This window comes from Oryzias latipes, chromosome 11 (assembly GCF_002234675.1).
Source record: "Oryzias latipes chromosome 11, ASM223467v1".
Lineage (NCBI taxonomy): Eukaryota > Metazoa > Chordata > Actinopteri > Beloniformes > Adrianichthyidae > Oryzias > Oryzias latipes.
In genome coordinates, this window is record NC_019869.2 from 17,444,241 (window position 1) to 17,469,077 (window position 24,837).

General features: G+C 36.8%; 2 protein-coding genes across 2 annotated transcripts in view; one reads left to right on the forward strand and one right to left on the reverse strand.

Annotated features, from left to right (window-relative positions):
* Positions 1-4,407: 4,407 nt before the first annotated feature.
* LOC101173720 (transcription and mRNA export factor ENY2) lies at positions 4,408-8,319 on the reverse strand. Its single transcript, XM_004074089.4, has 5 exons — positions 8,216-8,319; positions 8,033-8,103; positions 7,876-7,946; positions 7,722-7,796; positions 4,408-4,664 (listed from the first exon to the last, which is right to left on the reverse strand). The coding sequence occupies exons 2-5, from the start codon at positions 8,098-8,100 to the stop codon at positions 4,588-4,590; spliced, it is 291 nt and encodes a 96-aa protein (XP_004074137.1). The 5' UTR covers positions 8,101-8,103; positions 8,216-8,319; the 3' UTR covers positions 4,408-4,587.
* A 136-nt stretch (positions 8,320-8,455) lies between these two features.
* nudcd1 (NudC domain containing 1) overlaps positions 8,456-24,837 on the forward strand; it is a 37,399-nt gene continuing 21,017 nt past the window's right edge. The window contains exons 1-6 of the mRNA XM_004074087.4: positions 8,456-8,694; positions 9,984-10,138; positions 12,259-12,444; positions 13,306-13,489; positions 14,750-14,938; positions 22,485-22,692. Of these exons, the coding sequence (XP_004074135.1) occupies positions 8,580-8,694; positions 9,984-10,138; positions 12,259-12,444; positions 13,306-13,489; positions 14,750-14,938; positions 22,485-22,692 (1,037 nt within the window). The 5' untranslated portion in view covers positions 8,456-8,579. The remainder of the gene's footprint in view (positions 8,695-9,983; positions 10,139-12,258; positions 12,445-13,305; positions 13,490-14,749; positions 14,939-22,484; positions 22,693-24,837) is intronic.

Sequence of the window (24,837 nt, forward strand, 5' to 3'; positions counted from 1 at the left end):
TGGAGTCAATATAAGTATCTTAATTGCCAAAAAAAAAAAAAGAAATCATCAATACAAGCTTCTTCAGGCATTAATAAAAAAAATAGCTCCGCTAAAAGAACTGCCGTGTTAATATTAAAAACAACAAAACAGTTTGGAACACATTTTTTTTTTATCATTTTAGTCGCAATGGCCTCCCACTCTGCTGTTCTCATTTGCCACCCTTCCCTAGTCTTCTGCCCCCTCTCACTCCCCCATAAATGATTTAGCTCCGACACTGAGTGATGGCAAAATCAAGAAGTTAACCGGAGAAAGGAACTCAGGGAAGAATTGGAGACGGTCTGCAAGGGTGAAGATTATTGGAGCATTTTGGGCAGTAACCCCCCAAACTGGAGGAGTGGCAACAGCCTGCAAGGGTGAAGATTATTGGAGCATTTTGGGCAGTAACCCCCCAAACTGGAGGAGTGGCAACAGCAGATAACTGGAAAAATCACATATATCTCAGTCCAGAATAGTGTTGTGAAGGGAACTGTCAAGATAGGCTACTGCACAGGATCCTCGTGCTCCCGGGCCTCTGGTATAGGACCTGAGATCATGTGAGAAAGCACCCACAGAGAATAAGAAAAACCAAAAGTGTCTTTTTAGAATTACACATACTGACCCCTTTCCAGGAACCTCAAAACAGATAACCGATTTAATGCTGTTTTTGTTTAGTAGATGTTGATCAAGCCTTAGAAGTTGGGATGTAATGATTCATTTGAACAATTCGATAAATATCAGAATTTATGGTTGCTGATATGATTCATAGTCGATATTGGTTTATTTTAAAAGATCTGATTCACTGACATAAAATAGATCCATTCAGGACATCTTTAGCCAAAAATTCAACCAGGTGAAGTTGTCCAGATTCACTGCATTTCATGCAGGATAATCAAGTGTACATTTAGTTTGTGCACAAACAAGCACGTAAACAAGAATGAATGGCAAATCCATTCACAATTAAGTTTCATAAATTTCCGCCCACTGTTGTTTTTAACATCAAATTAATACAAACAGAACATTATTAGAACATTCTAGAACACTGTATTGTCACGTCTTTGCTAAATCCAAAGTGTTTCCACACTTTGGACTGGAATGATGGTTGATCCTTTTTTGCTGTCATCACGTGTTGTGCGCTGTCATGCACTTGGTCATTTTTACGTTATAGTAAAATAAAACTTCCGTGTCTCAACCAAAATAGTATTTTCTAATATTGATATAATGAATTTCTTTCATTTTGACACTATTTTTTATAATGATATAGGTCGATTCGATAAACAACTTGCCTCAGACACATCATTCTAGTTGTATCATAGGAACATAAATTGATTCATTAATCAAGCCGATTAATTGTTACTATTTAAAGGTAATTTCTATTTTTTATCATTATGTAAAACCCTTAATAACCCTTTCTGTCTGCATTAAAAAAAAGTACTGGAACACATTGTGGAACCACACCTTAGGAAATACTTGAACAATGTTGTCCAGCTAAAAGAAATGTGATCCTCACAGAAAGATTTCAAAAAAGAATAGGGACAGACAGTGAAACAACAGAAAAAAGCTTCCAAAAGGTTTGTGCACAAATACATCCACACTAACATCCATATGATCCCAAATAACACACACAACTGGGTTGCTGGAACCTATCCCAGCTACAGTTGGGGTACACAACAGTAGATGGGATACCCCACTCCAGTGTGGGCTACACACTGGACAAGTCTCATGAGGGAATTTGCAATTATCCTAACCAATGTGAAGAGGAAAGTAAGAGCCTGGACACCCTCAAACAGAGCAATGGCAGTCACACCGCTACCCTAGATGCCTCCCCTGTGTGTAGAGGCATCCATCCGCAGTCAAACTTAACATCAGCCACTCAGAAACATGCAAGGTACAAACCAGATCTCTGGAAAAACTTTAGGAATAAAAGCTTTTCTAAAAACGTAAACTCATTTTGCCTCTGCCTTGCCAGGTTGTGTTACGCACAACTTTGTTTGTTAAAGAAAATGCTGCTGGGGCAGTTAAGGGACAGGGGATTACTGTCGACAGCAATGTTAGTCACACCCTGGTGGTTCTGTGACATACAGAAGCAAGAACAACAGCAGATCTTGAAGTAATTATACGTTTTTCAATGGCTCCAGTCCTGCCGACCCTACAAAGGCATTTCAGTCAAAAAAAAGGACAAAGCTGAGAAAATTTAGTCAATCAGTCACACAACTTTGAGCCTTTTGCAAGTTTTTACATAATAGTGGCCTTGTGGTAGGGTGTCAGCCCTGAGACCGGAAGGTTGTAAGTTCAAATCCACAGTTGAGCAATACCAAAGACTCAAAAATGGAACCTGACACCTCCTTACTTGACACTCAGCATTAATGGGTTGTGGGATTAAACCACCCAATGGTTGCCAAGAGTGGCTGTGGCTGCAGCTCACTGCTTCCTCAGGGGATGGGTCAAATGTAGAGAAAAAAACAACTACCGTTAATAGGAATTATTTTTGAGTGCAAATTGTGGAGAAATGAAAACCTGAACGGATAATGGATAGTTAAGTAAAAATTGTTTCACTGAGTTCTAAAATTCCAGACATTAAACAACTGGTACTTGTAAAAATTTTATACTTTTGTGCTTTTGATTGGCCAGAATTTCTCTCATTGTTTAAAAATAGCAATAACTGCTTTTCTAGGCAAATGCAATTTTATTCCCTATTTTATTGTTATCAATCTCAATCATGTAAGCGGTTAGACAGCGCTGTTAACTGAGTTTTTTTTATTTTCTCACTCAGCATGTATGTGGGATGAGCACATGATATGAAATACACGCTCAGATGCTTTCAAGCATTCAAATGCTGCTTCTGAAATAACCAAATACCTACCCCCCTCACACGCAGATACACACAAAAAGCTTCTTTAGAGTCCCTTGAATACTTCACATGCTCACACACACAAAAGCTCTCACTCTGCCCACACACCACAACAAAGTCCTGAAACACTAATGATCCCCTGTCACTGGGATATTTATAGCTTGAATGGCGGAGAACATCTTCTCTATTATGCTTATAAATGGAAAAAGGAAGATAAATGCTGATCAATATGCTGTTCAGCAGGTTCAACTAGACTCAGTTGGAACAAAAAACAAACTATTCAGGCTACCCTCCTAAAAGGCACAAAAAGATAAGTTCATGCCTCATAAATATTTGATGGTAGATACAGATTTATATTCAAGTAAAATCAAATTATTTCCTCCCAGAGAATGAAATTAAACTGAAGCTGCAAACAGTATTGAAGGGTACGTTTGCTTGCATTCACCATTGAAAATCATAAATAGCATCTTAACTTCAGTTTAAATCTATTGAGCAAAATAAAAACAGGCATTGTGAGGTCAGACTTTTATGAAAAGTCATTTCCTCAACAAAGGCCAGATAAGCCTGTTTTTACGACGAACTGTTTTGTTTCTGTATTGGTTGCGAACTTCTTTTTTTTTGGTTGCTGTTGAATTTTTTTGTTTAACTGTTACAAATTTTTTCGGAGTCCATAAAAGAAAACATCGGAAAGCGAGGACTGTCCCATGACAAAGGTTTTGAATTTAAGCTTACAGAGACTGCATTTTTATTAAACATGTACAATGAATACTGCATTATTGCAGGACAGGACATTTTTAAATTTGACAGAAAAACTCCTCTTTAAGTTTGTTGTGCAGTTACTGGTGCTTTGTTGACACTGTGATCAGGTTGATAAAAGCCCAAAGAGTTTTGTTATTAAAAAAAAACGTTTAAAAATGTGATTTGAACTTATAAAAATTGTAAATGTCCCACAATTTGAATACTTATATTGAAGTGGTTATGTATTTGAATAATATTTGTAGATTAACCTGAGTTGACGCTTTAGTTCAAGGTTTTTTATTGCACAAATGTCAACATCTTACTTTGTCACTACTTGTTATGGACAAATGTGTGTAAACCTTTGGGGCTGTGCTCGACTCTGACCTCATGTTCTCACTGTTAATAAAGTGTCATATTTTATTGGATCAGTATTCTGCTAGGCCTTGCAGTATTGTTTAAAATCTGTGCTAAATGTTCTTCAATGGTTTGTATGTTTCTAAAGAAAATCTTACTTTCATTGTGGTTTTTTGCTTTATATAATATATTATATCAGGTCTAACCCAATGAAAAAAATTTAAAATAATTGGAAAAAGAAAATAAAAACTAGAGTAATTAGCTGTAAAACGGAAGTAAAGATGCAGCAGTTACTGCATTTTTATTTAACAGTCTTGAGTAAATACTGCAGCATCTGAGACACATTTTTGACAAATTGTTTACTGGAACAAATCACTCAGCAGGCGATCTGTCTGAGAATACAAACCGGTTTGAACCAAACAGACAAAAGAAATATAAGACAACAGTTTCAAAAATACCAAAGTCTCATTTTTATTTCTTTGAAATAACAGAATAACATCTAACATGAATACAAAAAAAGCACACAGTACAAAAGAAAATGTACATTGAGCATTGCTTACATCAATAATACTTCCGCTTTGAGGCTCTGTTGGGTGATGGACGAAAAACTGAGCGCCATTTGGTTCTTATAGGGCGGTGTGTTGAGCTAGAAAAGCTCGGATTCTCTGCAGGAGCTCTTTCTTCACATTGTCAGGTACAAGCGCTACACAGGAGACACAAAGAAGAGCTGAGACGCGACAAAACATGGGAGAAACAAAACACAGCTGTCTGCACGGTCTCTATCAGGGTCAGTTTTTTTACACATCAGCTGCAGATGTCTGGGTACTTTTTTCTAAATGTTCAATGAAATAAGAAAGAATTTGTCTAATAAAACTGAAATATATTCATATTCATTCACTCCTCACTCACACTGATGTATCCACAGCTGCCCTGGGGCAGACTGACAGAGGCGGGGCTGCCAGTGTGCGCCCCTGACCATTCACACACCAGTGGAGCAACATTGGAGGCAGGGAGGGTAAAGTGTCTAGCCCAATGATACGACAGTTGATGGGGGGAGCGGGGATCGAACCGCTGTCCCTTTGATCATTGGACGACCTGCTAAACCCCCTGAGCCACTACTGCTCTTTAATGTGGTTCTTTTTTTTTTTTTATATCAGATTTAAAATTGGTTTTGCACGGAAACAGGGAGAAGAAATATGTAAGTGAATTCTAGAAGAAACAATCAAAACGGTATTGAAAAAGCTGAATGTTGAAGGAAAAAAAAGTCTTATCCTCATAGTTCACCAAATGGAGCCTTAATGCTCCGTTTCTCATATTTTAGCTAAAAAAATCTGATTAAGTTTTAAAAATCTGTGTTTGGTGTTGGGGGGTCCCGGCTGCCGCTGCTGCTGTGGTGGGGGCGCGGCTGGGCTCTCTCCCTCTTTTTACATTCTATCATCCACCCCAGAAGAACAAACACTCACTCGAGCACAGGTGCTATCTCACCTTTGCACAAACAGTTTGCGTGACTCAATGAAATGTTTCACGTGTTAGTCTGAATGCATAAGTAGGCGTGTGTGAATGTTAGTGGTAGTATGTCCATGTAGACTTGTTTGTGTGTGAACACTTTGGAGCCAACATGTGTGTTTGTAACGTTTGAGAGTGTGTGTGTGTGTGTGTCTGTGTGGACAGGCCCAGCCCATTTTAGATTTTTCATGCATCTTAACCTGTCAGTTGTGATCATAAAGCTCCAGTAACTGTTTGCTTTCTGACGCTTCATGATCTTACCCTCACTACTATAATCACCCCTCTACCCCCCTCCCTCCTATCTGTCATCCCTCTCTCTTCTTTCCTCCTTTTCTTTTTTGTCTGGTCCGACAAAAAAATTTACAAATATACTTAACATGAATAAAGTTTAGCTGAAATTACAAAAGGGATTTATTTAAATATACATCTGGTGTATCATGAGATTCATAACCCTGTTGTAAAAGTAAAGTATGTCCAACACAAAAGGCATTCAGCTCTCATCAGTTTGCTTTGCTGTTGGACAGGACAAGTTAAAAAAAATTATTTTATATACATTGAGTTATCTTCAAGTAACCACAAAAATAAAGTACTGAATACAATTTTTTTTTAAACTCTAATCTTGTATAATTTTTATTAAAAATCATGTAATCTTATGTTCAAGTTATGCAATTTTTGAGCAGTAAATGACTTTCCTTTGGCCAAAAAAGAAAAACGGTGAAAGCTACTGCAGACATTTCAAAAACATGAATGAACCAGATTCCTTTTTGCACTGAGAGTGAAGACACCAGCACTTCTATAAAGTTGAATGCCCAGCTTTTGCCAGCTGAATGTGTTGATTTTATGTGCAAACTGGACTGGAAACACTGTATTTGAATCCCAACAAAATTTGCATAGTGGCATGTCAATTTACATACATAATAGACCTAGTTTCTGTTGCTTTTATTTTTAATGGTTTCTTAGTCACAGCAGTGCAACACCTAAAGTGAAATGCTTAATCCCAAACTTTTCTTCTGTTTTTTGCTCAGCTGCAGGAACTCGCACAAAGGCTGTGTCCGAATTCTAGTCCCCTAGAATTTGATGCTATTCAGACACACGCTCACTACTTGTTTTAAACGGCAATTATGACATCACCCATTTGTTACAGTTAAAACCCCCAATAAATATAAACACCTTAAGAAAACTATTTATGAATCCACTGTGTTCTGATGATGGAAACTTGGAGGATTTATAAAAACACATTTAAAAAAAAAAAGACAAATCATTTAAACACAATGGAATGTTGCCTATATTCGCTAATCTAGTGAGCCTCAATGCATACTAGTTTTTTGCCCACTTTTGGGAAGTTTCCATGGCACTGGATTTTGGAATTCTAGATCGAGACACCAAGAGAAAATGTAAAATGCCGAATATAGTGCACTAAGTAGTGAGGGAACTCTGACACAACCAAACTTTAGGTAAAAGCCTCTTGCACAGGTTAAGCCACCCTATACATTACATATTGGATATACAAATTTTCATTCAATATTTAGAAAATATTACCACTTTATTTCCTGTGTCTATTTAAACAATAATTCAATCTTTTTGAATTATTGTTTAAATGATATTTCCTTCTCTAATCTGAAACTTGTATGTACAGGTATGCCGTTGTATGTTTTGTTGGGTGTGTGGGGGTCAGCATTGTGTGTGTTTTATATTTTTTCTTGTCTTTTTTAATCTTTGTTTGGTCAATACGTTTGTACAATGTTTAATCTAAGTATTTTAAACCCCTAAAATCAACCATATTGCTGCTTAAACGTGCTCCAAAATCCCTGTTTGTAGTTTTATTAAAGGGGTTTAAATTTGTTATGGTTTTATCATGAAGTGAGCGATGTTCAAACTATGAAAATCTGTGATTATTAATAATATGTGATTTTTTTGGACATACAGTAAGGAAAAAACTTTCCATCAAACCTTCAAGATTCGGGCAGAGGCGTTATCAAAGTAAAAAATTTACAAAAAAAAGTAAAATAATGTGAATCTATAAAGCTGAGAAAGATCATAGGATTTAACGGCTTTTCTATTTGTACTGGATGAAGTAGTGTATTGTTAGACTTGGACAAATAACTAAAAACATTTGAAGTTTTTTTTAATTAAGTCTTAAGAATATAATATTTTGCTATATGATCAGGTGGTTTATTTGCTTCACACTGTTTTGGAGCATGTGTGCAGCTTGATTTCTGCCCCTTTCCCACCCCCTGCTGTCGTCTTGCAGTACCTCTGCCTTTTGGTGTGACTTCTGTTACCAGGTCTTCCACAGTCACGTGCTCCAGACCCTTTTCTCTGACAACGTCTGAAGAAAAACAAACGAGCACAGGGCCTCATTCAAAGTTCTCGTCTCTTTCCCCGGTACACATATATCATACACCCACCTTTGCAGTGAGCCTTCAGTTGATCCTTCCAGCCAGACTCTACCAGCTTCGCCCTGAGCAACTCTTTCAACCTGAAGGCACGCGTTTGACGGGATAAAATGTATCAGTCTGCATTTTATTGTCTCAGAGACCTTCTGCGAATAAAAATCCCCCTTACCTCTCGCGTTCCCCCATTTCTATCAGCTTCTGGTTAATTGAAGCCTTCAGCTGGTAATCTTTGCTCATGATCTGTCAGAAATTACATGCATACACTAACAGGGTCAGTTTAGACATTTTAAAGCAAAGGAAAGCAATATAATACCATTAATTTTAAACTGATGAACTGGCAGGTATGAATTACTTTTCTGGGGAGAGATCAGCTGGAGAACACAGAGTCCGTTCGCAAAATTCTTTCGTCTAAAACATCGAGAGTTTAATAGTTCCGCTTTCGGAACGCACTGATCAATCTACTGATTAAAGCGAAAAATAAATAAAATTATTTTTTTAAACTAAACAAACAAACAAACAAACAGAAAACGTTTCTGAAAATATAAATATTTTTTCTTAGGAGATATTAACTCAACTTCCCACGAGACCCCAGGTAGTCCGTCGTAATAAAGTTCCGTGTTGACAGAACTGCAAAGGGGTTGTCCTGCTAACTTCATTTATCGAGCTTGCAGCACATATTTTCATTAAATCGTGAAGAAGATAACAACTACAAACACATGGCTGCGTCTAACTACTCACTAAAGGTCAACAGAGACCTTTTAGACCCCAAGTTTGAGAGTTATAGGCTGTCTCTGGATCCCATACCGACATACAACGTGGAGCTGGATGCTGGTGAGGGACGCCAACAAATGCTGGTCTTGTTAGCAAGTTCGCTAGCTGCTATTTTGATTACTGTTTTAAATTGCCAAACATGCTAGCAGCGAGATGTCTTTCAGATGTACATTGTTGAGTATTTACATGCTTTTATAATAATATAAAACAGGAATATAGCCAGTGTTGTAATTATCATATGTCCAAGCTGTAATAGTACTGTACAGCACGGATTAGTTATTGTTTATTATTTATGTTTAAACAATATCACACATTACTTGGATTCTGTATCCTTCTTGAGTTGCTATTTTTAAGTAGAAGTAGAATAAGTAGAACAATACTCATTCACATCATGAGGGTTTTTATGGTCTATGACTACAACTACTACTAATATTAATAATATTAATACTTAACTACTACTACTAATACTAATAATACTAATGAGTTCTGTTGACTGCCTATTGAATGCAGAATTAAAGGAATACAGTACACTTATTTAACAAGAAGAAGACAGACAACTGTAAGGAAACACTGAATAAACACGTTCATAAGGACAACAAAATTGTATTTTAAGTTTTTGGCAATGAAGGCTAACACAAGATTTATCTTAGTAATTTAACTCTATATGAAATAAAAAAGAAGAAGAAAAAGCTCAAAGTGAGTGACAATAAGAATATATCTATGTGTAAGGCTTTTTTAAATTGTCAAATGCCTCATCATCTGGCATCTTTAAATTATTACATTTTCCAAGTCTGTAATGATTCAGAAGTTGCTGGCCATATAATGATATTCCTTAAAATGATCCTACTCTGTTAAAGCAAACATTTTTATCTAATGTATTAACCATTTAATGTGAACACTGATATAAAACAACAACAATGATAATTTTGTTTGAGGGATTTTATTTTATACACCTAAGTAAAAAATATATATTTCATTGGCAACTGTGATGTGATGTGATGTTTGTTTGTTACCACCATGACGTGCAGGTTTGGAGGTCAGAATTGGGGTAACAATTAGAAAATTGTTTTGAGTTATGGCGAGGCGTTTGTCGCAGAAAAAGATGTTAACCGATTTTTTTTTCTTTTCTCCTAAATATACCAGGATAAAAAAGAACAGGTTTTTAAATAAAATTAAAATCTTTTAATCTTTTAATCCTAAATGTTTATAGAATGGAACATACTAAGCTTAGTGTGTTGCATCAGCGTGTTGAATCCGTTTGAATTCATTGCAGATTGCCTGATTAAGATTGATGTTCCAGCAAGAAAAAAAAACAAAACTATTTTCTTTTTTTTCCACACTTGCTGCAGCCGTGGAGGAAGTTAAGCTGAAGGACACACAGTACACGCTGGAACACATGCGTGCTTTTGGCATGTACAACTATCTACACTTAGACCCTTGGTATGAAGACAGCGTTCTGTTTGTGGATTGCAAAGGACGAGTTCTTAATCTCACTGTCACTTTGGTATGTAGTTAAATCTTCAGGTTTGTCTTTTTTTTTCTCTTTCCCAAACATTTCTGATTATTCTGTTTACAAATATTAATCCGAGACTTGTAGAGTCACCATGAGAAAGTTAAACTGTTCCAGCAATTAGAAGGTTTTTTTGGTGAACTTTCTGGATTTAAATTGTTAAGTTTCATAAATGTCTGAAATAAAAGGTTAAGTGATTGGAATCAAAAGTAACATTCATCTGTGTGAATCAGAAGAGATGCTGATAATCAGATGATTCTGCTATAAAGTCAAAACATTGTTTTTTAATTGGATGGAATTGAATTCACCTGACACACCAGACACTTTAAGCTCTGAGGACGTCCAGCAGATAGTCTGTCCAAAAACAGAGTTTTTGTGTTTTTCTCTACATAAGCTCAGTGACACTTATTTAAAAAGTTTGCTTCTCCCAAGTTTTTGCTCACAATGTGATCCATTGCAGAAGACAGAGTTCTAGAGGGTTTGGCTTCATCACAGCTGTGATTACATAATTGATTTGAGGCTGAGAACCAGGGTTGTTATCAACTCCAAGATGCTGAGACAAGGAGCAAAATCATCCTGATGACCTTTTTAGCCGAAGTTTCTTTAATGTCGAAGACTTCATTGAGTATAATTAGAGATAATGCTGCTGTGCTGGAGCTCTCTTTTATGTCTAAACAGGCCTGAATGATGATCTTCCCACTTTAATCCCTGGAGTGAATGAATACTTCTCTCTATCAGTGGCATCATTAAATGAAATTCATGGAAATGTGTTGCTCAGGTTGTAATTATAATGATCACATGTAAATTGCTGTCCTCAGCAGGGCCTTTGTGCTCATATGTGTGGCTGGGATCATTACATCATTCAGATTCTGCTGTGGGTATTAGCAGCACAGATGCTGCAAAAAAACGAGTCCAAAGCCCCAATGAGTGTTAAACTGTATGTTCAGTATCACACTGCATGCTAGGAGCACAGCGGCTGTGGGCGCTAGTGAAATGTGGCGTCCTCACAGTGTGACAGTCTGTCCGGTCACACACAGCTCTGTTCAGCAGGCAGGCTGGATTCACAGATCTTGGGTTGTGTCAGAGGGTTTTCTGTAAATCTGTGAAAACAGGGACTGAGGGAGATTGTTAAAACGGCTTAGAAAACATTCATAAACCCTAATTTTAGTGTGATGCTGCATCATCAGCCCCTAAAGCTCGAGAAGTATAAGTCTGCATTTGAACTATGAGAAATGTTTAAAGGAAAAAAAACATCTTTTGGTGAAATTGTTGTCAAATGGAAAGTAAAATCCTAAAAATGTTAATTTATCATAACATCTTTCGTTAGTTTTCAAACTGGCCTGTTAACGTTTTAGTAGTTTGTTTCCTCTTTGCCATTGAACCGTAATGCGACTCATCGCCAAAAAATAAAGGCATAGAATATTATTTTCTGGACCAGACATTGTCACTTATCATAATCAGTTTTGGAATGATACATGTTTGCTTCTTTCTGCTTCTTTGTCAATAATTATATTGACAAATATAATGGCTATCTTCCAATTCCCTCCCCACTCCCTAAAGAAAACGTATATAGTGCAGGACTACCGTATCTAGTGCCCTGTATTTTCAAAGCAATTCGGACACCATGCTCACTAGCTTTTTTATTTTTTGTTTTTTTTTAATGGCAAATATGACATCCCACATTGCACAAAGTCAAAATCTAATTAATACAAACATTTTATGACAACTGAGTCCACTGAGTTCTGAAGATGAAAATGTTGCACTTTGAGCTGTAATGCATGAAAGGAAATCTCGATTGATTTGTTTGATAAAAAAATGACCTTGAAACACATTTTGTAGTGCACTCATTCGGACATAGTCACTGACAAAACTAGATTGCTTTGAAATACATTTTTATCGTTTTTAATAACTGTCATTGGATTTCAAAAAGAAAAATAAGTCTGTCAAAATGACCGTTCACTTTTCTTTGAAATGGAAAACAACTGACTAAAATATGTTTCTACATTCTATGGAAAGAAAACTTTGAAAATCTATGAAGTATTTTCCTTAAGACTTTGTCAAACATTACGTTTTTTGTGTGTGTGTGTATGTGTGTGGATGTGAAATGATTCCAGGACTCAGCACTGGGGAAGCCAAAAGAGGTGTACCGCATCAGTGAGGAACCTGGTCTTTGTGAAGACCACCTGTGCTCCTCCCTCAGCCTCACCTCCTCCACCTGGGCTGCTCTTTCTGATGGTAGAGGCCACCTGTACCTTCTTCGCACCGGCAAGAGGGGAGATGGCTCGCATGTGAAGTGGGAAGTGAGTAAAGCTGCAGGATGTAGATAAAGATATGCCTTATTACCCCGTGATTCAGACCTGACTTTAATATGTTGGTTCTGGTTAATAAAACATTGTGAAGTCTTCTTAATGAGACTGAAATGGCTGCACTTGAATGCATCATCAGCACCTCATGTTAGGAAGAAAATGAGTGAATGGTTTCAAATGTTTATACACTTAACCACATTGTCACGCAGAATACGGACATACTTTTGGACTTGAATGCATCACTTTAAAGAGGAAAAATAATAATAATGCCTTAGGTCTACTGTTCAGACAACCAGAGCATTGACAGAGATTCCTAAATGATAAGAAGGTGGTGAGGGTGTGCTGCAATGACAGTCTTCTCCAGAATGACTCAAAATAAAGAACAAGTATTACAGTAAACAGTCCTGTTTTCTGTGTCCATCTGGAATTTTGCTTTAAAAGACTGAACTTTCTTTTCTGTCTTTGAAAGATATCTGGAGTACTAGTTGTCCAGGCTTTCAAGTTTTTTTCTATTCCTATTAGGATGTGTTCTTTTGTACCTGGCTATGTTCAGCGAAATTGAATGTTTTCCTGTTGAGTATCCAATCTTACAAAGAGCCTCATCTGAAATCCTACAAAGATGCTCAGATACAGAAAATCTGAAAGTGTCCATGAAAACATTTAAAGCCCATCAGAAAACCATGAGAACATTTGACAACACTTGGATGCACGCTGAGGGAGTGATAAAGAGCTGACGGATATCAAAATTAATGAAGATTTATTGAAAATGTTTGCATGAATTCATCTCCAGCAAAGAGATTTTGCTCTTTAACTACAGCTTGTTTGTCAAATCCACCCCTGAACGTGTTTCCACAGCCGCTGTTTGTTGAGGACACCGGCGAGCCTTTCACCATCCTCCACAGCGTCTCTCACGTCCAGGCTGGCGTTCATACTGTGGAGGTTCTGCTGCTCCGCATCCAGAAAGACTCACAGGAAGCCACAGGAAGTGGATATTATGTGTCACTTGAATGGATCACAGTCAGCAGCACTGCAGCACATGGTGGGTGATGCACTGATCTGAATGTCAAGTAAGATGTGAATGATGAATTTACCGTAGTTTTATTAGAAAACTTATTTCCGTATTCAGAATTAGATAAGATGTGATTTCAAAGAATCAGATGATATTAGAACTGTTTGGAGCAAATATCAGCAGTCTCAATAAGATTCTTGACATTTGATGAAATGGAAGAAGTTATTTCTTCATTCAGTTGGTGGAACATTTGTCCCACTCATAGAGACAGCAACAAACTCAATCCAATGAAAGTAAAAGGACCCTCATTTTAAGAAAAAATGTTTTACAAGAAAAGTAACCTTATCAAGATAGTTTTTCAATAGCAAAATAATCTTGGTTTGAGAAAACAAGCCTTAGTCACTAGAATTCTTTTTATCAAAATAAGAATTCTCGATAGAACGAGGTTTCTACTTTTTTGGTTTTTAAATAATCTGCCAATTGGGTGAGAATTTTTGATTTATTTCTTGAAGCCTTCTTTCCGATTTAAAAACAAAAGTCTAAATGTTAACATTCTTAGTTCACAATTTAATCACGTCAAACAGCAAATCACAAAAAAGTCCTAGCAGTACATAGTTTTAACCTTGATTGACATTTGTTTTTTTTTTTACCTTTACCTTTACCTTGATGCAATTTTTGTTCTTAACATGATTTTTTAACAAAGTCCTGGTTGTCCATACTAAAATATATCCAGTTCAGTCTCAAAGCAAATGCTTTCTGCAAAACACAATCCTGCAATTAAATTATGAATTTATTAAGGTAAAAAACGCAGCAGCTGCTTTTTCATTTCTATACAGAATTTTTCATTGACCTAAAGATGCAGCCCATGAATTTCTGTGTGCTGCATCTTCAAATTTGTATTTGTTTTCGTTAAGAAAATTAACTGCATCTTAAAAAATTCCTTTTTATTATGTTTTTGGAAATATACCATTTATATATAAATACTTTTTCAAATTAGAAGATGGTAAAATCCAGTTTTCTTCAGGACTTCTAATGAGATTTGCAGCAATCAGTCAGTTAGCTTCTTTGCAGCTTTGGAAGCACAGCAGATGGAAGGAGTTTTAACATTTTACATCCAAGTCTCCATTATTTTGATGTTTAATCTAAATAAAAGCTGCAACTTGCTCATGTCAAGAGCAGAAAATGATTCTCGATCAATATTTAGTTTGACTTTCTCCTAATGCGTTTCTGGCTTACTTAAACGGAAGGTGAGATTGCTTTGTCACAGCATTCTTTGGTTTCCAAACGCAGGTCAGGAGAAAAAATACGAGGTGAGCAAGAGAAGGCTCCTGCGGGGGAAGTCCGTGCCTCACTATGCTGCTGTGGAGCCTCAAGGGAAGGGCCTAATGGTGGCTTCAGAGAAGCCATTTGTCTTCACGCATGTGGACGGTCGTCCCGTAGAGCTGCCCGAGCCGCAGGCCATGGAGGCCGACAAGATAGGTGGGTTTAAGGGACCGATTCGGGAAGCGTTTGGGGATTTTCTGACACTTTGTTTAGATTTTTTTTACTCTAGAAAAATTACAATGTTCAGAAAAGTTGCATATGAACTGTTTTGATATTTGACTGTTTTTTTCCCTTTGTATTACTTTGAAATGGAAATAAGCCGGATGCAAATTGAATTCTGGTAACCAAAACACCTATTTTATCAATGAAATGTCAATAAATCTTAAAGTCAAAAACTGGTGGCCCTATAGTTCCTCTCTTTTGAGAATAGAGAAAAAGTTATTTCCTGCAGCAGAAACATATTCAATACACATTCAGTTGAGAGAGAGTGCAAACAGAGAACATGTACAGACAACACTTTGCCTTAAGGTCAATCAGGTCAACCTTAACTATAAACTTTGACAAATTGAGTGTTTGAAGTCTTTTCTTTTTCCAGTACTAAAGCAAAGCATTTTCCTGGCTGAGTCTGATACCTGGAGGTTCTTCTTTTTAGTTGAGTTTGTACATATTCAAGCATCAAGCAGGAATCCTACAAACTGACAGCAAACTTCTGTTTAAACGTCCTTAAAATTTGGTGGAGCATGTTAGTTGTTGGTTATTACCAACATGTTGGTAATAAATATCTTTGCTTGTTTATTTAGATCATCATGAGAGAGAATGTTTCTGATTTTAGAATTTTGATAGAGATGGAAAAGGCATTTCAGAACACACAAAAATGTGCCAATAAAAGACATTCTCATTAAAAATGAGAAGAGCTGGAGATCCAACTTTAGCCAAAAACTGCCAATTGATGCCAAAGAAACAAATTTAGTCAAACATTATAAGTCCTCTTGGTTTTTCTCTTTAAGGTCTGCTTAATGTTGTGTTAAGTTGGTGGCATTCATTGCTATAAAAATATGAAACCAGTAAATCATCTATGGAAGTTTTTGAATCCTATTGTCCTCAAAGTTATGAAAAAAATGAATATGACTTAAAGCGACTTAATGCACTTCCTGTAATACCAAAGACATTTCCCAGTATCTTGATGGCACTTTATTCCAAAGCTCAGAGCAGTGTGGGAGTGTGTGGAGGTGTTCTTGGAAGTGGTAATGGTACATCATTTTCCAGCTTTTTTGTAGAACAGTCTACAAGTTTGGTTGACTATACATCACTATTCTGTATTGATGGCAATAATAGTCTAACCTTTCCAGTAAAGTGAAAGGTTTGAGCTTTTCCTTTATTTTTAGTTGCTTTTAGTCTCTTTTCTGGATTCGGACTTTATGTGGTGGTGTATTATTAACCTGCAGTGCAGAACAATCGTATTGTAAATTCTGAGATTTCCCTTTTCGGGAATTGCATGTTTTTTGCTGAATGTTAAGGTGGTCTTGAACTGTAGTCCTCCAGAATATTGGCTGTTTTCTTGAGTCACACATAGATCAATTCAATTGGCTGAACAAGCAAACAGAAAAATAAAAAAAAGCTAAATTCCTCTGAGAGAGGTTATCCACAGAGTAAACTAAAAATCTGTCTGCGAGTTTTGAAAGCCTTGAGAAGTGTTGCTCTGGATTGCATTAAATGGAGGATATTTGTCTCCTTGGAGTAAGTGTGTTGTACAATCTTTTCAACATCACAACGTGAGGACAAAATCAGGTTTTCTGAGGATGAGGCAAGCTTAGACCTGTTTCTCTGCCTCCAATGTGACACACAGACATTTATTTTTTCTGTTTAAACTTGCAAAGATCATTTAGTTTATTATAAAACAGTTTTTAAAGGTTCTGTTCATCCCTTTTAAAGGCTGTAAAGAAACAAACTGCTTTGGTGGTTGCCATAGAAACCGCTGGATGGGTTGTCGAGTACAATACCAGATAAACAGACCGTTGTTGTCAATGGTAACAGTGTCTTTGTGCACAGGAACATTTTCAGGTTCTGTGTGTTTTCTGTTTAAACTTGCAAAGATCATTTAGTTTATTATAAAACAGTTTTTAAAGGTTCTGTTCATCACTTTTAAAAGCTGTAAAGGAACACACTGCTTTGGTGGTTGCCATAGAAACCGCTGGATGGGTTGTCGGGTACAATACCAGATAAACAGACCGTTGTTGTCAATGGTAACAGTGTCTTTGTGCACAGGAACATTTTCAGGTTCTGTACTGTTGTTCTAACCCATAATTTAGATTTAGTTCTAACCCATAATTTAATTTAGATTTAGATAATTTAGAGAACTAACAGCAACACAAAACAACAGTTCGGTTTATGCAACTGTTCTACTTTTCATAACAGTAGAGTTAGGTACAGGGCTAAGAAAAGTATTATATTTTGGAAAATTTTAAGGTTATGTAACATTTTTAGCGTTCTTACAGTATTAGCTAAGTTATATATTTGTTCATACATTGTAAACTTCCATTGGTTTGTTTGGTAGATTTCATAGAAACATCTTGCCGTGCTGTGAAGTTTGTTGTTAGATATATTTAATTTGAAATTTGAGAAATTGATAAATAGATCAAGATTCAGGCATGCATAAATTCAAGTTTAAAATAAGAACTCTTTGTTTAGAAAAAGAAAAATTACGAATCCTGAGATCTGGCAAATAATAGTTTATTCAATTTATGATTTTGGGGAAAATCAATGAAAGCCAATGAGATAAAGCCTGAAGTCTGAGAAGATCCAGTTTTTACAGAGATGCCAAATACAAGAGCCGTTTTGATAGCCTACAAAAATGATTGTAGATATTGTTTTAATGAAATTAAATTATCACACACTGTTACTATATAATTAAGATGACTGCTCTTGGTAAATTTTTATAAAGATACTTTAAAAAAAATTCATCATCCTCTTTTATTTCATTGTTTTTATTTTTAATAATGTTTTGTCTTTTGATCCTGCTTACATTAAATGATCTAATTGTCTCTTACTCTAAAATCACTTAACATTGTAACTCAGTGGCCTACTGGAAGAGCGTATGGCTGGGTTTGAATCAACTAACGGGTCAAACCAAAGACTCTCATGATGGGACCCAATGCCTCTGCGGACCCGGGGGATTAAACCACCAAACAGGTCCTGGCCAGGGCTGTGAATGAAGCTCACCACTCCCTCAGGGGAGTGTGTCAAATTGGAGAACACATTTTTCACACTTTAATGTGTGACAATTACCATTGCTTTGTTTTTTGACCATTATTTAAAAAAAAAAAAACGAGTTAAAGTTTAAAATAGTAGCAAATCGTAGACTCACGCTGGCAACCAGTCAATGGTACAAATAGTCTTCATTTAGTTTTTTGTTAGAGGCGCTTATAAGAGCCTGACTTTTGAAGTTTTTGAGCCTTTTTAACTGCTCTCTTGTTACAATCCCATTTTGGGAAATGAAGACAACTACCACATACATTTCACAATGAGGACTGTCTTGATTTATTTCATTGAAAAGTTCATCATTTTGCAGCTGTTTAGCATAGCTTATTCTGTCATCCCTTCCTCTGGGAGACGTTGTCGTGCAGGCAGTCCAGATGATGGCGCTGTTCTCTTATGAAGGCCAAGTTTGGTGAGCCTGAACCAACAGAACAAAACAGGATTGGTCAAAGTTTTAGAGAGCAAACGATAAAAAATAGAAAAAGCTAAGTGCTTCAGTTTTGCTCATGAAGTTACCCCTTTTAGAAATTCTCTCAGCTGTGGTGCAGGAGTTGAACTGTACAGCCCACAATCAACCAAAGAGTTGGGACGAGGGAACGACAGAAAAAGATTTATGACACAATTGGACAAAAAATACATTTCTCCCTCTCAAGCTACAATAGGTTATGAGATTTGACCACCTCTTAAAAGTCAGGCTTTGGTTTGAGAGCAACAATTGCTCCTTTCTCAAGCTTGCTACAACTGGAAAAATGGAGACTACATCGCTGAATGCAACAAGCTGTTGGTCTAGATTTAAAAATGAAAATGAAAATATGCCCAATTCCTTGCCGTACAAGTGTTGAAGTTTGTTTTCCCATAGTATGCCTGGGAGTCAAAGTTCTGGGAAAATGTGATGTTTTTCATTACAAAGTGGCCCTCTTTTGTTATATTTATGGTAGGGTACCTTTTATTTAAATGTTGTTTGTAGTTGTGTTTCGATAGACTGCTTCCAAACCCTAGCATTAGGGCAGGAAAACCTTTGTACATGTCATTTCCAGTATCTTAATGAAGCCCACACCCACATATTTTGTGTGTTCCCAAAAAATCCAATGAATCATGAATCAATAATGTTAAAAAACACTGTGTGATTTTTAGGAAAAATTCAATGTTGAAAGTTTCTTTCATACTGAGGGACATTTTAGTCATTCAAGAATAAATTGTTCATGGATCAGATGTTTAAATAGACTGAATTATTTGTGTTTGGTCTTACTGAATCAAGCAGTTTTTATGCAGCAGGACATCCTGATGCTCATTTCTATTCTATTTATTCTGTCAACAATGAACTACTATTCATTTAAAGTCAGTTTTTTGTAGATTTTTGTTTATTATGAGTTTTATTGACAGAATAAACATTTGTTTCTGTCTTGCTTTCACTGCTGACATTAATCTGGGCTGTTGCTGTAGTTTTTAGAAGATCTGTTTCCCTAGGGGAGTTTGTTGCCATTTGGGGATGAGATACATTTGAAATTTAGTAACTAGTAACATTTCATGATATCTGAGCTTTTTCCTATAATGAACAAAGTGGATGTGACTTGTTCTTTTGAATCCGTTTTATACAGGGTTTCCTAATAGACCAAAGAAAGTCTGCTGCTTGCATAAAGCACTAGAGAAACTGGTGCATACTGTGCACTGATGGATCGGATCAAAACAGTGCTTATAAGCCAATCCTTTTAAGCGCACTTTGCTTTTTTTCCCCGAAAATGAAGCGTTTTTAATGCAGAGAACGAAGATATCTCATTTATAGCTTCTAATAATGGGGGAGATGAACAACAGACAGGAAAAATGGAAAGATGGGTTTATTCAATGCTGATGGAGGACAAATTCACTTTGGAAATAAATTGAAAAATTGCCACGTTGTCTTGTTTGCCTCCACACACACCATAAAAAGCTTTTATTTTGTTAGTTAATCTCGTTAAATAGAGATGGCTGGAAAAGAATAAATCGGACAGTGAAAGAAATTGTCAATAGAATTGTTCAATAGAATCTTCAATCTTTTAAAAAGAAAATCACAAACTTCATAGCACAATAAGCCTTCAAACTGCTTAGCAGTGTAAAATATTGTTTAGTTTGTGGGTTCTTCTTTTTTCAACTTCAAGCAAGTTACTTCCTGTCCTCAGATGTCAAGTTTTCCAAGTAATGGAGGGCAGTAGAGCAGGAGCAACGATCTTCCATGATGTTTAACTCTGAAGAGATGCAAAGCTTCTCTAGTTTTTTGGTATGACCATGGTTAAGATTCTACAGGATGAAGTTTGGACTTGTTTGTTCAGCCTGTATGACTATTTTGACTGTTGACAGAGAAAAAAGGCTTGACAGCTCCTCAACTCATTCATGTCCTTGTTTAATCAGTTAAAAACAAAAGGTGGATGATGAGTGAGCCTCAGTTTCTCACATACCTGTTAAATATAGAACACTGTGGTTGTTTGGCACACCGTTTCCTGGAACATTCTCAGTTGTTGGGCCTTGGCAACATGTCGGGATGATTGTGTTGGCTGAAAATCATCAGTTCATTCTTCTGGTGTTCTGGTTCCTCTAAAGCCTCTTTGATATACGGCAGCTTTCCATAAGGTCGGTGGGCTGCAGAAGCTTCTTGTCTTAAATGTAGTCCCGCTGGAAGTTTGCCTGAACCGAGGAGGCATGATATGATTTTCCTTTCTGGATTTCAGATCTGTTCTCTCTTCTGGCTGTAGAGGATGTACTTTGTTTGATCTGTCCTTCTTGCAGCTCCTCCTTTGATGTCTTTCCTGCATGAACTGATCTGAATTTCTTGTTTGATCTCTTACCTACATATTGGACAGGTTTCACATTATGGTTTCCAAGTTGAAAAACTATTTGTTTTAGAAAGAACAGTGCTTTTATGTTGGGTAGGACAGAGAAGATTTTTCTACATTCGCTCTTGCCAAATTCCTTTTTTTTAGTATTTTTTATTTTATTTTAGAGTGTATCTGTTTTTAAAATTAGACAGAAGTTTTTTTGCATCTTTTAAACTTTCAACATGGATAAACACCACAAATCTCAGGTGAAAATTTCAAAATTTCTCAGGAAGCTAAATTGGATTTTCAATAAAAATCTGGGACCACAGTAGCATAAAGTGCAGTTTTCAGTATACAAAAGTAGAATCATTATGATTTAATTGTTTAAAAAAAATCTCTCAACTTTCAGACATTAGTCAGCTAAACAGAAGTACGCAAAAAAAAAAAAAATCAGTCGTGAGTATTGTGAAAATAACAGCTTCCTATCAAGTCAATTTGTGTTAATTCTGCAACTTATCTTAAACTAAGCTTAAAATAGCATTTCTGAGTATTTCTTTATTCAAATAGTTGTGAATCAGAAGCAGATGAAACAACAAAATTAGAAAAATAACTTAATTGGGACATAAAAATACACTGGGCGGGCTTCTAGCTCCATGCTCTGCATCTGGTAAGGGAAGGGGGGCCGGGGTTTCTCCATGCCAAAAGCTCCAGCTAGAATTTAGAGGCAAATTTCTAATAAACTGCTGACACCCTGCAGAAACTCTGTTTTAGAAAGCGACAGTTTTATTTAATATTGGCTAAAAAAAACATAATCATAATTAAAAGACCATTGATTGGAGTGAGTCAAACATTTCCTGGCCCCTCAGAGATTTAGGTTGTGTCTGAATTCCTTCACAATTTAGTGGACTATATGGTGTATTCGCCATTTTGTAGTGCTGTCTGAATCTACAATTCCAAAATCGAGTTCCCGATAAATTTCCCAAAAGTCTCTGCGAAAAACCAGTGGGCATTGTCGCTCACTAGATTGGCGAATATAGACCACAATGCATTGTGTTGGAATATTTTTTGCTAAAAACATGTATTTAAATGTATTTTGAATAAACCATCAACATTTTAATCTTCAGAAGACAGTGGATTTATGAATGATTATCGCAGAAACGCTCATATCAATAAGATTTTAACTTCGTGAAATCGATGACGTCATATCGGCCATTCAAAAAAAAAAAAAGAAGAAATGTAGTGAGCATGGTGTCCGGATTGCTTTAAAAATCCAGGGTACTACATAGTTTGTTTAGAAAATTTACTCTTTGGTGTTCACACAGGAGCAACAAGGTTATCATTTTACATATAAAAGAAGAGCTTTAAGAAACTTGCACTACTAGACATCTGATTTGTAAAATATTACAAAAAGTATAGTATGACAATTCAGTATTTTGAGACAAATTCTTTAGTTTGATTGGTTATCTAATAAATGATTGATTCACTGTCAAACAGAAGTTGTATTATCTGCATAATCTATTAATTTGATGTTCAAATTGCTTTATAAATTATTTGTCTTACCTATGTAATTATAGATCAACTCAAAATCCTCACGTTTCATTCATTCACGTCTCAGATATCAAGCGTTAACTTCAGTCTTTTCTTTCCTTTTCATTCAGAGCCGATCTACTTTTGGCAGCAGACGGCAGAGGACATAACGGTGTGCCTGCGCATGCCCAAAGGCCTCACCAAAGAGGAAGTCCAGTTCAGATTGAGCTCAGATGATGTGAGCATCGGGGTCCGGGGTTTCCCCCCGTTACTGGAAGGCCAGCTTTTTGCATCTGTGGATCCTGAGGCCAGCGCCTGGGTCATCAAAAATGAAAAGAGGTTTGCTCTACGGAATCCTATATGTAAAAAAACATTTACAGTTGGTCATCTGCCTTTTACCAGCTATAATCAACGGTTTTAATATGAAAAATGTAGAAATAAGGTGTCATAAAGCTTTAAATGGCCACTTAAACATGTAACCGTTAAAAAAGCGGTAGCGCTTTGTTGTTTTTTGAAAAAAATTGGTAATGATCTTTCAGTGGTCCACAGGTCTGGACTGCACCAACAAAACTGCCTTTTTCTACATTTATTACAGATTAATGATTTTTTTCCTTAAAGGTCCACACACTAATAATGTCCACATTTCTCTTGCATTTACACAGTTCCCAGGGCATCTTGATTACTCTGCTGGTGGTAAATCATGTGCATCATGGGTCTTTTGTCATTTATTAATCAAGGCTTAGATCCCGTCCTGCCATTTTATTATCCAGTTTTTTTCTCTTCTAAGCAGTTGAGCTGCGGATTTAGTAATCAGCCTGAGCTGAGTCAGTCTCCACTCCAAGTTCCTTCAAATTTTTCTGTTCTCTGCTTCCTGTTCTGTTTTCGGGAAGTCTCCAGTCCATTCTAGAAAAAAACATGACGTATTCTCCTGATTTGTTATCCTTGATAAGTTTGGATGGGTCTTTGTCAGTCTGTTTTTTAAAGGCCAAAAGGAGAAAAAAAGGACATCAATGCCTGTTCTTTTATTCTCTGTAGCCTATCCCTTCTTCTCTATAACAGATTTTATCCATCAGCGGCTCTTCCTGTTTGTCTTCTGCTGAAGCTTAGACGCTGAACCCTTTTAAAATGAACATCATACCTGTATGTGAGGCGTTTTCCTCATTCTTTAAGGTTAAAGTGGTCCATAAAATGTGTGTTTTGTTTGTAGCACAATGTTTCAAAGTTAAAAGGGCTCTAGAATGAGCTATGCAGCAGGACTGAGTTTATTTGTGTAAATAAACTCATTTGTGAGCTTAACAGGGAGCAGGGGGATGAAGGTGGGAGAGATTTTGGAGTTAACTGTCCAGAGCGGCAGAGAGTATGGGAAGAAGACAAAGAGGCATGTCAGAACAGGTGGAGGCAAGTGTCAGATGTGGTGTTTGACAAAAGTGTCAAAGACTGAGGTGAGCGCAGCATTTTTGTTGGAAGAAAGTAGGCAGAGCTGGAGGTAGCAGAGAGGAAGATGTTGAGGTTCACTTTGGGAGTGACAAGGATGGATAGGATTAGGAATAAAACTCAGCGCTTAGATTCCCGAGTTTAATTAATTTACCACCTGATTTGATTAAAAACAGTTATTTTATAAATTTACTTTCCAAAACCTGTCCATCTTCTAAACCTGCTTTATCCTTTTTGAAATCATGGGGATGCTGGAGCCTATCCCAGCTGCTGTCAGCAAAGATTTGGTACACCATGGATTCTTTCTAAACCCATTTTCCCATTATTATAAAAAACGTATCAAAATAACTACTAATCCAAAGAATAACAACTGTTAAACTTCCATGAATAAAATGGATGGAAACGTTTTCATGCATTCATCTTCTAATCCGTTTGTTCCCTTTTGGGGTCATGGGGATGCTGGAGCCTATCCTGGCCAGGGCAAAGGCAGGGGACACCCTGGACAGGTCGCCAGTCTGTCGCAGGGCCACAATCACACACCCATGCGCTCTCACACCTCACACCTAGGGGCAATTTAGAGCAGTGTTTTTCAACCAGTGTGCCGCGGCACACTAGTGTGCCGTGGGAGATGGTCAAGTGTGCCGTGGGAAATTGTCCTCATTAACTGATCTAAAAACATTTTCCATCTCCAGGATTTCAGCTCTCTGTTCATCCAAACAGGCCCTGATAAAACACTGAGGAGTTAGGAATATAAAAGATGTAAAATACATTTTCTTTGCGTTTATTTTATTTTATTAAAGACATTTTGATAAGAATGACTGTACAGTACCGCGATTCAGCTGCACCTTCGGCTGTATTTTGGAAAAGTCCCGTCCCTTTAACTGTCTCCACCAATCATTCTTGGGGAGCTTAATCACATGTCATCAGTCTGACCAATCAGAAGTGGTTAAAGTCTTCACTTCCTTGTCCCGATTTAGCTCGTAAAGTCGCTCAGTTCTAACAAAAATAGCAGCTAAAGCTCGTCTTTAGCGGTGTAGCTTTGCACAGAAT

Bases quoted from the DNA above. Each gene is read 5' to 3' on its own strand.
- LOC101173720 (XM_004074089.4), bottom strand. From the start codon at position 8,100: ATGAGCAAAGATTACCAGCTGAAGGCTTCAATTAACCAGAAGCTGATA. The intron at 7,947-8,032 runs GTAAGGGGGATT...GCGTGCCTTCAG, and splicing joins GAAATGGGGGAACGCGAGAG to GTTGAAAGAGTTGCTCAGGG. The intron at 4,665-7,721 runs GTACTGCAAGAC...TCTCCTGTGTAG, and splicing joins AGTCACACCAAAAGGCAGAG to CGCTTGTACCTGACAATGTG.